The following is a 17,602-nucleotide window of genomic DNA, read 5'->3' as shown; positions in this document are numbered from 1 at the left end:
TCCTCTGTAAAACAATGGAGCTGGACTTGATGGTCACCGGGGGGTCTTGGTCTGTGAGCCCAGGAGCATCCCACACTCTCCTCCTCCTGTGACTGAGGAGAAAACAACTGCCTCGGACCCTCTAGGACCCAGCAGGACACTGGTCTGGAAGATGGTACCATTCCCTCCCCTCCCCCAGGCATTCTTTCAACCTCAACCCCTCCCCCTCAAAACCTACCACCCCCCTTGCCCACCTTAACCAAGGTCACCCATGACTTAGACCTTGGAAGCCATCCCACCCTCTCATTTTGCACAGAGGGAAACTGAGGCCCAGTGGCTTGCTCACCCTGGTCACCCGGTCATCCAGGCAGCAGAACCAGGACACACACGCAGGTCCTCTGACTCCTCCAAGAACAACACCTTGCACTATGGGACACGCTGCAGAGACCAATCCCTGGGGAACCCAAGGGCATCTCCCACCGGGGTGGTCCCTCAGTCCCAAGGACACTTTTTGGGCTAAAGTCCCCACAGCCCCAGCACTGAACACAAATTCCTGGAGGGCGGTAACCAAGCAATCCTAGCTCTGGGCATCCCAGAGCACCTAGGCCTGGGGTCATGCCTCGGTGGGCCTCATAGCTATTAGAGGAAGAGCTTTCTGCCAGAAGGTCTTAACCTGGACCCTGAACTTGAGTTTAGTGTAATTAGTATCCTTTGTAAACTTAAGTATTTTACTTGTAAAAACTGGATTCTGAGAAGGGCTTCATAGATTTCACTAGACTATTAGAGAAGTCCATACCCCAAGAAGGATTAGAACCTGGGTCTAATCCCACCTCCTTCATTTTACAGAGAGGGAAACTGAGTTCTAGACTGTAAGTGAATTGTGTAAGCACTGGGCCTCAAACCCAGATCTCCTTGACCATGAGGAGTATAGTTTGAGACAGAAGGGACCTTAAACTCAGTACAAATCCCTCTGTCCAGGTGAGGAAACTGAGGAAGGGATCTGCCCAAGGTCACCCCAATAGCAGCATCGGTCTTTGCTGGGCTGGACTCTCAGCTCCCAAGCTCCAGCTCAGCCACTGCCCCTCAGGCTCAACAAACCTGCTGAAGACAGGCTGGCTCTTTAAGGCCAAAGGTCACTGGTAAATCCCTACAGGTGGCCTCAGAGGTCCAGACTCCCCTTTCAGAACCTCTGGGTTCTGTCAGGCCCAGCCCAGACCTTTTCCAATCTGCAAGGCCCACTCCCACCATGCACTTGTGGGCTCCAAGATCCGAAAGTCCAACCCCACTCATTGCACAAAGGAAGAAACGGAGACTCAGGGGGCTGGGGACTTTGTCTGTTCATACTGAAGACCCTCCAGGGAGCAAATGCTCTTTTCCGCAGGTTATGCGGAGTCACATTAGGGATTGAAATGTCTTGGTGTCCTGATGAAAATAGTTTTGCTTTGTGTACTCCCTGAAGTCTTGGGGACTCGGAACCACTGGCTGACACCAACTTCTTCGTCTCCTGGACCCCTTCTCCATCTTTAAAAACTGGAAGGAAAATCCAGGTTAGACTGTGAGCCCCTTGAGGGCAGAGGCATTTCTGCCGAGCACACAGTAGGTACTTAATAAATGCTTATGGATTGACTGCCTAGCTTTCACGTGAGATTCGTGAAAATAATATAATTTTTTTCTCATCAAAATTCCAGACCTCACGAAATCTATTCCTGGGCCCCTGAGGGCTCTATGCACTTTAGGCCAAGCCCCCCTGCCCTAGACAGTAAGCTGTCTCAAGGGCAGGGCTGCTGTTTCTCATCTTTGCATCCTGGGTATCACGTACAGAGTAGGGGCTTAATAAAACATTTGGTGGATAGAACCAAGCTGCTGCCTACGCTCTTCATTCTTTTGCTGAATAAGGATTTATTAAGCTTGCTGTGGGCCAGGCAGTTGTGAAGGGATGGGGGTGTGGAGACCAGCCTCACCAGCTGGACAAATCCCACAGAAGCTCTAGGCCTGTCCACAGCCCGCCCTGGGGATGCAGTGCTTATGCCCTCCCTCTCCCTTTGCCTTCAAAAGCATCACCAGGTAGCTCCTCTGCCCCAGGATTCCTGATACCATCCCCACCCTCCCTGATCCTCCATCAGAGGCCGGGGATGTATCTAAAGAGGTTGCTTATTTTATTATCTTTGCAAAAGGGGCTGGTGGTTCATTTGGCAAGACACAGTGGTGCCCAGAGGCCCGGCAGGCGCCCTCTCTGGGCGAGGGGATGCCAGGCTGAGGCCCCAGCCTGGATCACTTTGGTCCAGGATGCCCCACCCACTTCTTTGGTTGGCAGAGCGAGTCATTCTCCAAGGAGAAAATGGGCTTCTTAAGGTCCTGGGCTTGAAAGGGGCAGCACGGGGCCCTTCTGGTGCAGAGTGCTTACTCCCACCAGGACCTCTGGTCCTCACTTCAGGATGAGATGCATTTTCTCGGCTGTCTGCACCCTTGGGAAGCAGTGGGATGGCTGAGTCCCCAGGTAGAGGCCAGGAGGTCCTCCATCCACCTGAGGTAAGAGGCAGTCTCCAAATGCAGTGGAGCCTGGCCTTCACACACCATCCCCTCCTCTTCTGGAAGCCTAGCCCCACCAGTCCGGGAGCAAGCCCAGGGCTATAACTCTGACCGGGAGCGAGAGATTCGGGGGCCCTTCCGGATCTCCTTCCGTTTCTCCTCTTTCCTCCGGCGCCTTTCCTCTTCCTTCAGGGCCTTCTGGAAGAGGTCAGTATCCTGGAAGGACTACCAGTGGAAAGAAGAGGTGGTCAGCTTCAGGGCTGACCCCTGGACTTCCCCTCCTGGGAAGAGGCTGCAGCCGCCGGCAGCCTTCCCCAAAGGAAGGGAGGCAGACAGGCCCCGCCAGCAGCATCTCCAGCCCCGCACAGCATCGTGTGTGCATTCTATGTAGTTGTGGGAGAGCCAGGCAGACCTGGGATGCAGTCCCACTCTGCCACACGTCGGGCCGGTCACCAACCCTCTCTGCGCTCTGGGCAATTAATTCTCAAGGACCAGCAGCTACAGAGAAGGTCCAGCCCTGGTTTGGTGGAGGGATGCGCTCCTATGGGAGTTCTCCACGAAGACACAGGTCCCTCACTATCCCCTATTCAGGGGGTTTTAACCAGACAACTCTATTTTCTAAAAAATAATTCTCTTGGCCCCTCCCCACGCTCACTCCCCCACAGACCACATGGGAGGGCAAGCCTGGCCTAACAGCTCAGTATACAAGCCCCCCCCCACTCACCTCTGAGTGGTCTGTTGTAAAGGGGTTCCTGTAATCTGGGGATCTCTCACCAACCCCCAGCTCCTGAGCCATCTGAGGGCCACAAGAAGAAAAAGCATCAGTAAGTCTGTCTGCCTCAGTTTCCCTGCCGTTTGTTCTAGTCCCTTCTGTGGGCCCCGGCTCTCCTCTTCTGATTTAATTCGAGTGAGATGTTCCTAAAAGATCCCCTGCCCTAAAAGTGGCTCCTCAACTCAGGTGACCTCCCCCATTTATCTATTAAACTCTGCACATCCATGAATACAAAGGATAAAGAAGTGAGGGAGGGGGTGTAGGGTAAGTAAAAGCAGAATGATAGCATCCTTAATAAGCTTAGGGGAAGGAGGCTAGGGTTGGGTGGGGGGAAGCCCAGGGGAGCAGAACCCGGGGATCCCAAAGAGAGCAACAAAGGCTGATGGGGGAGGGGAGAGTGCAACAGGGAGGGGCTAAAGGGACAGGCCTGAGACCCAGGGGTGGGGATCAGAGGGGGGAGGGGCTAAAGGGACAGGCCTGAGACCCAGGGGTGGGGATCAGAGGGGGGAAGGGCTAAAGGGACAGGCCTGAGACCCAGGGGTAGGGATCAGAGGGGGGAGGGGCTCACTCCAGCCGAGAAGAGGGGACACAGAGAGGGCACCAGAGGGCAGGGAAGCTGGGCCATGCAGCAGAAGAGGTTCTAGGCCCAGGAGCCTAGAATATTTGGTGCAGGCAGAGCAAGTGTGGACCAGCACCCAGCCAGGGGCCTCCAAGCAGAGTCTGCATCATGGGGCAATGGAAATGGTTCTAGGCTTGGGGTCAGGACACGGGTTCAAATCCCCACCCTGCCATTTACCAGCTCTGTGATCTTAGGCAGGTCATGGGATCTTCCAGCCTGGGGCCAGGAAAGGCCCCCAGAGGCCACACTGTCCAGCCTCCTCATTTTACTAATGAGGAAACTGAGGCACAGGGAGGGAAAGTAACTTGCCCAGAATCCCAGAGCTATTTGTTAATAGCAGAAGTCCTTCCATAAGAGGCAGGAAGGCCACCGCTGTGGGAGGCAGAGGACCAGGGTTCAAATCGCAGCTAGTAATTAGCAAAGGTCAAACCCAGGTCCTCTGACCCCCTATTTTCCCACCTATTCTTTGCCTTTAGCTCTCAGTCTCCTCATCTGTAAAACGGGGACTGTGGTAGAACCAAGATTTAACCAGACAAAGCCAAGCTATGTTATCTGCTGCATGTGTGACTCCAGAGCTGAGCTGGCAGACAGGCCAGTCATGCCCCTCGATTCTACGTCCTGGAGCAGAAGGGTTGAGGAGGGAGAGAGGAGACTGGGGTCGAGGAAGACCCAGAATCGGGGGGACGTGGGAGGGGTTGGAGCCTTCGGTGCTGCAGCGAAGAGGCCCCTGGGGAAGCTAGTGCGGTAGAGAAGACGGTGGTCTGGGCCCGCCCCCCCCCCGCCTCCCCACAGGCCTGACTCACCAGGCCCAGAAGCTGGGAGTAGGTGCCCTGGTCAAAGACACCTGTTTGGTTGCAGAAGCTGATGCCCCAGCGGATGAGATGGTTCCAGTTGGAATTTCGGTCAAAGTAGTGATGGACAATCTTGGGGAAGCGGAGCACGACGTCGCCAAAGAAGGCGGTGTTCTCCACCACGTGGGAGAATGCTGGGAGAAGATGCTGGGGTGAGTGCCAACCCCTTCTTTCCAGGACCCCCCACACCTCCTCATGCTTGGACCCACTGTCTCCTCCGGGCTGGCTCAACCCAGGAATACAAGAAGTGGCACAGGCCCTTCTGTGAAGGGTTCAAATTCTGGCTCTGGCACTCAGTGACCTTGGGCCAGTTCCTTAAATTCTCTGGGGCTGTTTCCTCATCTGTAAAAACAGGGACTTGGAGGGGCAGCTAGGTGGCAAAGTGAATAGAGCACCGGCCCTGGAGTCAGGAGGACCTGAGTTCAAATGTGGCCTCAGACACTTCCTAGCTAGCTGTGTGACTCTGGGCAAGTCACTTAACTCCAATTGTCTCACCAAAAAAAAAAAAAGGCTTGGATTGAATGACGTCCGAGGTCCCTTTGGGCTTAAGCCTACGCTCCTCTCTGCACAGATGGCAGAAAGAACCTGGCGGGTGAGGCAGAGGGCGGGGGTTTGAATCTCAGCTCTGCTCTTTCCAGGGCTCTGTGGGTCACCTCCCTTCAGACTCTGGGAGGCCGGAGGCTCCTCCCCACCCTGCATCAAAGCTTCCACCAGAACCACCAGAACCAGCCCTTCCCGAGAGAGGGCCAGAAACTCCAGCGGCAGAACCCTGGCCCAGCGAGCTCCGGTGCTGCCCACGCCTCAAGCTGCCCCGAAGCTGCCGCTGGCGCAGAGAGCAGTGAATGCCACGTCCAGCCTTCTGGGCCTTGAGACTCCCAGGGTGTGAGCATGGGAGGGGGCTGAGGGCCCATCACCTCCTCGGTGGAGGGTGGCAAGGCTTCCTTAGTGCTGCTGTCCCCAAGGAGGTGGCTTCCTACTCTGCCTAAGTGCAGGGCCAGTCCTGGAGAAGCTGTCATGCCCCGCAGCATCTCGGGATCCATGGGCTGCCAGAGGTCACCTAGTCTAACTCCCCAACCCCCACTTCACAGAGAAGGAAACTGAGCCCTAGAGAGAGGCTCCTGACTCCAAGAGCAGGGCTTTTTATCATCCATTTTAACTCTTTGAACGGGGCAGCTAGGTGGTGCAGTGGATAGAGTGCTGAGCCTGGGGTCAGGAAGTTCTGAGTTCAAATCCAGCCTCGGACACTAGCTTGTCTGACCCTGGGCGAGGCACTTCACTCTGTCTACCTCAGTTTCCTCATCTGTAAAACGAGCTGGAGAAGGAAATGGCAAATCACCCAGTATCTCTGCCAAGAAGACCCCGATGGGGTCACAAGGACTTGGACATGACTGAACTGAACAACAAAACTATTTTTCCAAGCTTCCGTCGGTTCTTATCAACTTAAAATGAATTTCAAAATTGTCTGCTGCCCTTGCTGTCTGAGCAGATGAATGCCCCCTCCTGAGCAGCTGTCTCAAACTGTACGCTAGCTGTGTACATTGGCCTCTTATTCCATCTTACTCTTGCCAGACTGGAAGGACCCTGAGGGCAGGAGCCGTCTCAGTCGGGGCTCTAGACACGCACTGGGTGCTTTGTAAGTTGGTCCTGGCTGGGGGGTCCTGGGTACAGCCCTGCCCGGCAGCTGTCCTCAAGGAGTCCACCATGGCTGCTCTGCTGACAGTGGGGAGTCACAGACACCCAGTCCCAGCACAATCATGTCAGTACCACCTGCCGCCTCTCAGCACCGGGGACTGAGAGCTCCATGTGTCAGGCCCCAGGAAGCAGGGTCCTCACCATTCCTGCCCCCAGGAAGTTTGGAAGGAAGGTACCCTGCCCACCCTAGAGGCTGAATCCAAGAAACTAAGCTTGAAAGCTCAAGGAAGAGCCTGGGAACAGGGAGCTGGGAAGCCCTGAACAGAGGACAGAACCAGGCTCAGAACTTCTTCACTGTGTCTCCGGGGGTGATTCCACTTCACCACACTGAAGATCTGGGAAATGGGTACAACAAGACTTGTCCAACCATCCCCAGTGCTGCTGTGAAGAAATCTTTCTATAAAACTTAAAGCAGTAGTGGAGCCCTTCCCTCAGTCTGTGCCCAGGGGGATGGACACAGTAGCCACCCCATAAGCGAGCGAGCTGTGCCTTGCTCCTGCCACAACTGATCAGGTCTGGGGGCTTGGGGTGGGGCTGAAGGGTCTTAAAACACCAGCTTTTTGCTTCCTCTGGGAGGATAATGAATGAGTCTGCTCTAAAGGCCAGGCAGCCAGCCAGTGCGGCAGGAAGGGGCCCTGGGCAATCTCCCTGGCTTCAGTTTCCCGTCTGTAAAATGAGGAGTTGGCCCCTCAGCCTCTGGGGTCCTTCCAGCCTTAGATCTGGGATCCCGTGAAGTCCGAGGGACGACCGAGTGAGAAGCTGCTCAATGGTGGGTGACGGGAGGGTGAAGAAAGCCTCCCCAAGCCTTCCTTTGGCCACGCCTCCTCACTCAGGTTATTGCACAAAGACCCCAATTACTATGCACAGAAGGGGCCTACCTCCTGATCACATATAGGAAGAAGGCACGATACGAGAGGGGGTACAGCGTGCCACGACCTTGCACAGCCATGGGGTCCTCCTGAGAGCCCAACAGGGCAGGAATCACTAACTCCACTTTTCTCACAAAGAAAGTGAGACTCAGGAACAGATTAGGTACACACACACACACACACACACACACACACACACACACACACACACACACACACACACACACCCCTCCATCATTAGAAGGGGAGTTCCTCCAAAGCATCAAAGATACTTTGTATCTATAACCCCAACATTGAGCACAGTGCTTGGCACATAGGAAGCCATTAACAAATCACTCACTCATTCAATGACAGTGTGACAGTGTTTGACAACCCCCTCCTGGGGGAAGAGCTCATTATTTGACAAAAACTGGAAAGTCACCTGGCAGAAGCTAGGTACAGACGAAACATCTCACAGCACAGCCCAAAGGAAGCTCCAAATGAAAACGTAAAGGGTGACATTTTAAACAAATCCGCGGTAGCAAGGAAGAAATTCACTTTTTGACCCAAGGATAGCAAGAAGAAATCCCAACCAAACAGGATCGCAGAAGATAAAACGGGCATCGTGTTAAGCACTGGGGCTTAAGGCAAAAGATAGTCCCTGCCCTCAAGGAGCTTACAGTCTAATATCATTGCCAGGGTACATGGGGAACAGATTCCCACGTATAAGAATAAGAGCTATTCCCCATTTGAGAAACAGCGTAAGTCGTCAAGGGAAGAAATCAAAACTATATATAGCCACATTTTTAAAATGTGGAAACGCAAATTAAAGCAACTCTGAGGTTCCACTTCATAAACATAAGATTAGTAAATAAATGTTAGAGGGGATGTAGGAGAAACAGGCATATTAATGCACTGCTGGTAGAGCTGTGATCAATCCAGCCATTCCGGGAAGCAATTCAGAACCGTGTCTCCAAATTAACTCAACTGTGTATACCCACTGACCCTAGGGTACCACTACTAGGCACACCCCCCAAAGAGATTAAAGAAAGAGGAAAAGGACACGTGTACAAACATGTCTATATTTTCTTTTTCGTCCATGTGGGTACAGCTCTTTTTGTAGAGCGAAGACCTGGTAACTGAAGGGATGCCCACCAGTTGGGGAATGAATGAACAGATTACAGCACGTGAATATTACCATAAGAAATGATGAAACATAGACTTGAAGAAATCGGGAGGGCTTACATCACTGATGAAGCGTGAGGAGAACAGAACTCTGATCAGGTCAGTTACCGGCCACAATTCCAAAAGACCCAGGAAGACGAAGAGGGGAGGGACTCGGGGGCAGAACAAACAGATGCCTCTGGACACGGCCAACGCAGGAATGTGCTTTGTCCGACTATGCTATTTGTTACAAGGATTTACGGTGTTCCCCCCACCCCCACCCCCAAATAGGGGCAGGGAGAGAAAGTCAATTTTTAATAACGAACCCAAATTTAACAAAAAGACTTAATTGCTATTTATAGGACATTTAACTTAATGTGAGCACCTAGGAAAACAAGGTTAAAAGAGGGAAAAGTCCAGAAAAACACGGTTATAAAATGATGGAGGAATAGTCACAAAAGGAGGCTGGAAACTGGGGATAAGGAAAACGTGACCCTCTTCATTCACACAGCCCTGTTTCTGTAATTCTGTGCTCTTCCCCCCAGCTGGTGCAGCATCCAGCTGGCATGTGGGGGAGGGGGCCTGCAGCTCTGACCCCGCAAGACCTCCACACCCGAGAAGCTGAGAATGGGACCTGACCCAAGGGTCCTCATAGAGGCGGCTGCGGGCTGCCTGACGTCCCGCTGTCTGTCTTTGCCAGGCTCCTATAGCCTTACCAGCTATGTGTGTCCACACCTTTTACACCTTAAAGAGAACCGGCGGGGCAGCAGGGGAAGGGCGTTATCCAGAGGTGTTGATCCTAGCTGGGATGTAGTAAAATGGCCAGATTTGGGGTCAGAAAGCCTCATGCTAACGCCGGCAGGCAGGAGTCTCCAAGAGCCACGGACAGGCAGGCCACAGCGCCCATGGAGTCCAACCCCCTTGTCTGACAGAAAAGGACACCGAGGCCCAGAGAAGCCAAGGGACTTGCCCTAGCTCCCAGGAGGGCTCAGATTCTCTGACTCCAGATGCTGTATTTCGGTAGCAATGACAGTAACTTATCTCACTTGGCACTCACAGCAGCCCTGGGCAGTCAGTGCTGTTGTTCCCATTTTACAGATGAGGAAACAGAGGCAAACAGAGGTCAAAGTCATCCAGCTAATAAGTGTCAGAGCTGGAATCGGCCTCCAGATTTCCCAGGGTCTCACGGGAGTAAGACACGGGTGGCACAAAGCACAGCCAGGCCCAGAGCCTCAGTCTCCCTCTTTCTCTTACGACCCGCAGCCGATGCTCAGACTAGGCGTGAGCAAGGAGGCGCAGAGGGTGCAGGGGCCCAGGCACTTCCTACCGTCCTTCAGCTTCTCATCCTCTGGGAAGGGCCCGTCGGGGAAGACGTCCGCCGCCAGCAGCACAGCCCGGGAGTCCTCCAGCACCTAGGAGACACGGCAGGGGCGGGGGGGGGGGCGGTTAGGTGTTCTGCTTAGGGAGGAGGGGGAGAGAGAGGAGGAGCCTGTTCTCCAAGGGTGAAGGTCAGCCACCTCCAGCCCCGCCTGGACACCCCAACTACGGCTTACCCCAGCCCAGCCTCACCCCGTCACTGCACCCTCCTGGAGGAGAAATGTGAGCTCCGTGAGGACAGGGACCCGCTTCTGCCTTTCTTTTTATCCCCAGCACTGAGCACAGTGCATGGCACACAGTAGGCGCTTCATAAAGCCACGGACACAAACCCATGTGGCAACCAGGAGCGGCCTCATCTTGGCCAAAGCTCAAGGACTGGGGCTGGGGACGGAGGCCGGGCCTCGCTAGAAGGCCCTTGTGCAGGGGCCAGCATGTTGTAAGCACCCCCAGCTTCCCGCTGCCCCCCTCCCCCCTCTTCTGAGGTCTGTGCTCTATGTGGGGGGCCACAGGCCTAGGCCTGGAAGGGGACCCAGGGGCCACTGACTCCAACCCCCTCATTTTACTAAGGGGGAAACTGAGGCTCGGGAACTGAAATGATCTGCCCAGAGCCATAGCCAGTAGGCTTCAGAAGCAGAATCTGAACCCAGGTCCTCCGGATCCAGGGCCAGGTCTGTGTCTCCCTCTCAACCTGAATGTAGCACCGTGAGGCTTCTCGTGTGTCAGTGAAGAAGCCGGAGCGGGCCACATGTGAGGGGCGCAGGTACTCCCTTCCACCCCCAATCCTCTGCCTGTCTCAGGCAGAGCAAGACGGAAGAGGCTGAGCATCCCCTCCCCACCCCAGCAGGGGAAGCAGGCTGGGGGATGGCGACCAGAGCCGGAGGGTGACCCACCCTGTCCGGGCTCTCTAGGATGGTGGCCCCTGGAGTGGGGGGATGGATTTGAACTCAGAGCACGGATGACAATCACAGCTCTCACTGTGGTAGGTTTTAAGGTCACGGGTAAAATGTCAAAGGCAGAAATGCAGAAAGAGCCGTGGGGTTGGCCAGGAAAAAGTCCACTGTTCCACAAGCCACAGCCTTGTGTATGTGATACGGGAGAGAGGCTGCATCGGGGGCTCAGGGAGGACCGTCCCCTTCCCCCAAGGTGGGAGCACCACCCAGGACATCCCCAGTGGAGCCAGCCGCCAGCCTCAAGGAAGAGGCAGAGCTCGGCGCGGGCCAGACACTGAGATCCTGCCCTCCCATCACGGGCGGGACACACCAGCAGAACGGCACTTTCTGCCATTCCGTGACAGAGCAGCTCGCCCTGTGCCCGGAAGGCTCTCCCCGCTCACCTGGGCCTCACCTTCTCCTGGCTTCCTTCCAGGCCCAGCTCAGGGCTGCCTCCTATACCAGGGGTGCCCTGCTCCCAACCCCCAACCCAAGCTCCTCGAGGGCGCAACTCCTGGCAAAGATGAGGTGCCCAATAACCGAACAAATGGGGGGCTCAGTCCAGACGCTGAGCCCGTCCTGAAGGAAGCAGGGCTGCTTAGCGTCAGAGGACTCCCTAGGCCAGCCCCTTCCCTCTTGGGCCTCCGTTTCCTCATCCATTAAATGGGGACAATAATAATAAAAGTCACCATCCCGCGAGGTCGCACCTTCAAGACCTTCTCCTGCTGATTCCCCGGCTACTCCCTGGGCTGGATGGGGCGTGGTGCTCCCCAGACCCTCGGCCGGCGGATATCTGGGGGCTCACCTTGAAGAGGCCCTTGAGCATGACCTCGATGATCTTGTACTGCTGGTGGACGTCATTCAGCTCGACGAGGCTCTTCAGCGCCTTCATCTGGTCCTTGCGCTTCACTGCAAACAGCTTCTTGTCTGAGGTCCTGGTTAAGGCCGGAGCCCCGAGCCGCGCTGCCAGCCACCCACAGGACGGGCACCAGGAAAGCGGAGTGCGGATATATGTGTGTGTGCCTACCTACATGTGTGTGTGTGTGTGCGTGTGTGCATATATCTGTGTGTTCATGTGTGTGTGCGTGTGCGTGTGTGTGTAAAGAGACAGTGAGAAACAGGATGGAGAACAAGAGAAAAAGGGAGGAAGTGAAATGGAGAGGAAGAGAGAGAGGAGGGAGGGAAAGAGAGGAGAAAGAGACAGAGAGAAAGGGAGAGAGAAGAAGAGGGAGAGAGGAAAGAGAGGAGGAAGACGAGAGAGGGGGAGAGAGAGAGAGAAAGAGAAAGAAAGGGAGAGAAGAGAGAAAGACGATGAGAGAGGGAGAGAGACAGAGAGAAGGGGGGAAGAAAAGGGAGAGAGAGGGAGGGCAGTCCTCGGCCCAGAGGGGCCCCATGGCCCCCGAGAAGCAGCCAGGGTCGATGGCGACCACGTCAGATCCCGGGGTCCGTGCCACGTGTCCCTCTGTGTTCAGTGTCTTCCTCTATAAAAGGAGGGCAAGACTCCAGGGCCTCCTGGCTCTAGATCAAGGATCCCAAGTACTGGAGATATCACTACTTGCAGGAGAGGAAGCTGAGGCTCAGAGTGACTCGGACCAGGCCACGCAGCTGAGGCTCCCACATCTCCCTCTGGCACTCAGCAGGAAGGAAGGAAACGAGCATCTTATGAAGCGCCTACCATGTACCGGCCACCATGCTGAGAGCTTTACAGATGTAACCTCACTTGATTCTCACAACAATCCTGGGAGGGGGGTGCTGTTATCTCCATTTTACAATTGGGGAAACCGAGGCAGGTGGCAGTGAAGTGACTTGCCCAGGGTCCCACACCCAGTGTTTGGGGCAGGATTTGAACTCGGGTCTTCCTGACCCCAGGCCAAGCACCCTCTGCACCACCTTAGAGAAGACAGTGTTGGTTGAATGAATGATACCTCCCGGCCATGTGATCTTCAACAAATCAATCTTCCTCTCTCAGCCTCAGTTTTCCCATCTGTGAGAAGGGGACAATAATACCCGAAGCAGCTACCTCACAAGATTGCTGGGTGGGGAAACAGGCCTGGTTCTGGAAAGGGCACAGGTTCAGTCATCAGAGGACCTGGATTCAGATCTCACCTTGGACAAATTCCTTCACCCTGTGGTCTTCAACTTTCACAGCTGAAAAATGAGGGGTTGAACTAGATGACGCTGGCCTCCCAGCTGTTCCATGAACAAGTCCCTCCATCTCCTGACTCCAGGCATTTGCCCTGGCTGTGTCCCCTGCCTGGCATGCCCTCCCTCCTCATCTCCACTTCCTGGCTTCCTTCAAGTTCCAGCTCAAATCTCCCCTGACACAGAAACCCCTTCCCTCTCCCCTTAATTCTGCTGCCTTCCCTCTGTTAATTATCTCCAATTTGGCCAGCTCTGCCTGTTTGTGCATACTGTTTACAGGTCACCTCTCCCCATCAGACTGTGAGCTCCTCTTCAAGGGCAGGGCTCTCTTTTGCTTTGGTGCTTAGCACAAGGCCTGGGCACCCAGGAACTTGCTGACCGACTAGCAGTTCTTGGCCTATAACCATGTGACTTTATTTTTTTTAATTATTTTTTAAATTAAATTAAATTTTTTTTTTTAGGTAATTGGGGTTAAGTGACTTGCCCAGGGTCACACAGCTAGTGAGTGTCAAGTGTTTGGTCTGAGGCCGCATTTGAACTCAGGTCCTCCTGACTTCAGGGCCGGCACTCTATCTACTGCGCCACCAAGCTGCCCCCACCGAGTGACCTCAAAGCCCTACATAAATGAGAAGGGGCTGCTGCTTCATCAGCTTGGGTTGTGGTATTGTGTTCCCGCCCCGCTCCGGGGCCATGCTGGACAGAGGCTTGGACTCTGGCCAAGGCACTTTGCCTCTGCCTGCCTCAGTTTTCCCAGCTGTAAAATGGAGATAGCAAAAGCCCCTCCCCCCCAGGGTTGTTGTGAGGACCTAATGAGGTAACATTCTTGAAGTGCTTTGCAAACCTTGGAGCACTAAAGAAACACCCACAAGGGAGGTGACTGAGGCCCAGGGGAGGATGTGACTTACCCAGGGTCTCTCATCAGTGGCAAGAGAAACTTGAACACAGAGCTCCCTACACTGCTGCCCATGAGGCCCGTGCTCTTTTTGGAATCTTGGCACTCAGGAAGCAGTGTGGTCGAGGGGAAAGAGCTGGGAGCTCCAGGGTCTAAGGACCCGTATGTCACTACCTGTGTGACCTTGGGAAAGTCACTTCCCTGACATGGGCCTTGGTTCCCTCATCCGTGAAATGAGGGAGGTTGGTCAAAATGGCCTCTGGGGTGCTTTCCAGTGATCCTTTCTGGACTCTGGACTCATTCCAATGGGGTGAGCTTACAGTGATAGCCCCCAAACAGGATGACCATCCATGCCTGAGACAGCCGGAGCCGACCCTAGCCAGGCGCTCCCTAAAAGGCCGAGCGTTCGGGGAGTACGGCCTAGCTAGACCGTCCCCTTGGTGGGAAGGCAGGATGAGGCCTCGGGACGGAGTCTTATTTCTTTAATAAGATGGAAAGTGAGATGATAAGAATAGCAAAGATTCACTTCAATCTAATGCTATGGAGGCTTCCGAGCCTCCTGACCTCGGCCAAATCCCTCCCTCTCCGGGCCTCGCTTTCTCTTCTGTGCAATGTGGGCGTCTCCCCAGAGAGGGAAAGGTTCACACAGCCGGGGCTGCGCTCGACCACCCTCCCCACCAGCCCTCCTGCAGCCAGGACCAGGCCAGCCGCCAGAAGGAAGGATACAGATCTCCAAGCTCTGGTCTGGGTCTGAAGCACCTGTGTTGGCCAGCATCAGCATCAAGCAGAAAGCACAGAACTGGGAGAGGTCCATGGTGGAAGCCCTGGAAGGCAGAGAAAGTGAGTGAGGCCAGGACGGAGGCCCTGGGGCACATGGACTTGGGATTCCCAGGCCCATGGGAGGAGGACTTCGTGGCCCTCCCCTCTGCTCTGGCAGAGGTCCTGGGTTTGAATCCTGGCCATGCCACAGGCAAGCTGTTAGACCTTGGGCAAGTCTCTTCCCTTGGGCCTCAGTTTCCTCTGCTGCAAAAAGGTGGAATTAGATGATTTCTAATATCATCACCTAAGGGGAAGAGTCAATAGAAGACCTGAGTTCAAATTTGGCCCCAAACCAGCTTTGTGACCCTGGGTAAGTCACTTAACCTCTATCAGCCTTAGCTGCCTACGAAAAGCACTTTGCAAACCTTAAAAGTGCAATGTAAATTCAAGCCATTATTATAATAAGAAAGGAGCTGGTCCAAGGCTGGTGGTCTCTTCCTTACAGGGGGGCAAGGATACAAAGACATAATAACAAATGTAGTTTATACTAATAGCCCCAGGAGGTTTACAAAGTCTCCAATGCACAATAATGCCCATTCTCCAGAAGGGGAAAGTGAGGCCCAGCCAGAGGAAAGGTCACACATGTAGAATCAGGTCATAAGTCGGGGGAAGTGCTTTGTAACCAGAAGGTGCTTCCCAAACGTCAGGTGTTGTGGCTACTATTACTGAACCACTTATCACAGGAGCTGTTTACAGCGGGTGTTTACGGAGCCAGATTCGGAGCCACTGAGGCACTGAGCGGACACCTTACTCACCTAAGGCTACTGACTGGGGAAGAGGTGGAGCAGAGCGGGGTGTGACGACACCCCCACTTGTCGGCAAGCCCTGGAACTGAAGGAGGTGAAGGGGTCAGCGGAGCCCCGAGGCTGCTGCCCTTCAGGGGCCATGTAGGAAGGAGGGGTGCAGCAGGTTGGGGAAGGGGAGGCCATGCCTCCCGCAGAAAGGTCCCATTCAGCCACTCCTGCAGCGGCAAGCATCTAGGAAGCGCCTACTGTGTGCCAGGTACGGGGGTACAAAGACAAGACCCCAACAGCCCTAGGAACGATGCCTCCAGGAGGAAGCTTCCCAGGAGCCCGGTTCGGCCCCCTAGCAGCATGCCCGGCCTGCCGTGGCACTGCCAGATCCCAGCTGGCAGCGGCCCCGAGATGTGGAAGGGGGGAAGGCTGGCTCCTCCCCAGCTCTTTCCTGAATGCCTCTTCTCTTCCGCTGATTTCCACCCCCCAGGACCAGCCCACCAGGAGATCAAGCACACAGGGGCTTCCCCGGAGCAGGGGGAGAGAGAGGGCCAGGGGGCCGAGCTGCCCCTCTCCCCAGAGGTCATTAGCAGATCTTGGGAAGGCCCCGGAGATCACCCAGTCCAAGCCCTCTTTACAGATGAGGAAACTGAGACCAGACGGGAAAATGACTAGTCCCGTTACTACGGCAAGAAATTGGCAAAGCCAGGCTCGGCTCGGGGTCCTCGGCCGGCAGACCCCGAGCCTTCGGGGTCCCCGGAAGCCCCAGCCCCCCGGCACCCGGAGCCTGAGACCCCAGGGCGCCCCGTCCCCTCTCCCCAAGTCCGGGGCGATCGCCCGCCACCTACCCCCGGCCCGAGCCGCCCCACGTGCTGCCGCCGCGGCCAAAGGGGCTTCTTCACTCGGGTGCGCAGGGGGCCGGTGCGGGCGCCGCTGCTGGCGCTGCGGGGGGCCCCGGGGGCTGCTGCTGCTGCCTGTGGCACGGACCCCGCTCCCGCTCCCGCTCCTTCCCGGCTGGTCCAGCCTCCTCGCCGCCTGCTCGGGCGTCACTTCCTCCCGCTCCCTCCTCCCGGCAGCCCCCGGTTTGTAGTTCGCGGGCGGAGGCCGCCCGCCCCTTCCCCCTCCCCCCGCCTCCGCCCCCCGCACCTGGCCGGCCCCGCCCCCGAGGTTCCCCCTCCCTGAACTTGTAAGTTTCAGCCCAACAGTTGTGTGACCGCAGGAATGACCGCCCGGGAGGTGAGGCCGAGCGAGGGGAGCGTCCAGGGCACCGGACCCCTGCCCGCAGCGGACAGGGCAGCAGACTCCAGGCCGAGAACACGAGCCGGATTTAAATCCCACCTCGGACACTAGCCGTGTGTGACCCTTGGCCAGGCACTGAGCCTCAGTTTCCTCCACTGTAAAATGGGGGAGGAGGGAGTGTGGACTCTGACCTCCAAGGTCCTTTCCAGCTCTCTATGACCTCAGCTTTGTGGCCATGGTCAAGCCCCCTCCCCACTTCAGGCCCCTATGTCTTCTGTGAAATTAGAAAGTTGGCTACGATAAGGGTAGAATTTATGTCCAAACAAGAGAGAGCATTACAGGATATAAAAGGGATAATTTTGATTATATTCAATTTTAAAAGTTTTTGCACAAAACCAATGCAGCCACGATTAAAAGGAAAACAGATAACTGAGGGGAAAAAATTATAGCAATTTTCTCCGATAAAGGCCTCATTTGCCAAACAAATACACAGAGAACTGAGTCAGATTTATATACAAGCCATTCCCCAATTGACAAATGGTCAAAGGAGATGAACAGGCAGGTCTCAAAGGAAGAAGTCAAAGCTAGCCGTGGTATAGGATGTGATGGTATACCGCTGTGCTATAAGAAATGACAAACAGGATGCTCTCAGAAAAACCTGGAAAGATCACATGACTGAGGCAAAGTGAAGTGAGCAGAACCAGAACACCCTTCAGGCAACAGCAACATTGTAGCAATGATCACCTGTGAATGACTCAGCTATTCTCAGCAATACAATGATTCTACACAATCCCCAAAGATTTAGGATGAAAAAAGCTATCTGCCACCAGAGAAAGAACTGCTGGAGTCTGAATGCACCTCAAAGCACACTGATTTTTTGCTTTCTTCATTTGTCTTGGGTATTTTTGGTCTGTTTTCTTTCACAATATGACTAACATGGAAATGTTTTAAATGACTGCACATGTATAACTTATATCAAATTGCTTGCTTTGTCAGTGAGGGGGGAAGGAAGGTGA

General features: G+C 54.8%; 1 protein-coding gene across 3 annotated transcripts; it reads right to left on the bottom strand.

The window, feature by feature from the left end:
* Positions 1-2,112: 2,112 nt before the first annotated feature.
* Positions 2,113-16,392, bottom strand: CCDC134 (coiled-coil domain containing 134). Of its 3 annotated transcripts, XM_020982750.2 has the most exons (8): positions 16,196-16,392; positions 15,369-15,444; positions 14,521-14,618; positions 11,566-11,687; positions 9,782-9,866; positions 4,703-4,884; positions 3,233-3,304; positions 2,113-2,733 (listed from the first exon to the last, which is right to left on the bottom strand). In XM_020982750.2, the coding sequence occupies exons 3-8, from the start codon at positions 14,606-14,608 to the stop codon at positions 2,608-2,610; spliced, it is 675 nt and encodes a 224-aa protein (XP_020838409.1). In that variant the 5' UTR covers positions 14,609-14,618; positions 15,369-15,444; positions 16,196-16,392; the 3' UTR covers positions 2,113-2,607. The 3 variants fall into 3 exon arrangements, with proteins under 3 accessions (XP_020838409.1, XP_020838408.1, XP_020838410.1); XM_020982749.2 differs by lacking the exon at positions 15,369-15,444; XM_020982751.2 differs by lacking the exons at positions 3,233-3,304; positions 15,369-15,444.
* Positions 16,393-17,602: the final 1,210 nt, after the last annotated feature.

The sequence above is a fragment of the Phascolarctos cinereus genome, unplaced genomic scaffold, assembly GCF_003287225.1.
Source record: "Phascolarctos cinereus isolate Bilbo 61053 unplaced genomic scaffold, phaCin_HiC Scaffold_1;HRSCAF=81, whole genome shotgun sequence".
NCBI classification, from domain to species: Eukaryota; Metazoa; Chordata; class Mammalia; order Diprotodontia; family Phascolarctidae; genus Phascolarctos; species Phascolarctos cinereus.
The sequence above is the reverse complement of the archived record's forward strand: the minus strand, read 5'-3'. Positions and strand labels throughout refer to the sequence as shown.

Excerpts from the sequence above, each read along its gene's own strand:
- CCDC134 (XM_020982750.2), bottom strand. The coding sequence starts at position 14,608 with ATGGACCTCTCCCAGTTCTGTGCTTTCTGCTTGATGCTGATGCTGGCC. Across the intron at positions 11,688-14,520 it reads AGACCAGAGCTTGGAGATCT|ACAAGAAGCTGTTTGCAGTG; the intron begins GTATCCTTCCTT and ends CCAGGACCTCAG. Across the intron at positions 3,305-4,702 it reads ACTCCCAGCTTCTGGGCCTG|ATGGCTCAGGAGCTGGGGGT; the intron begins GTGAGTCAGGCC and ends TGTGGCCCTCAG.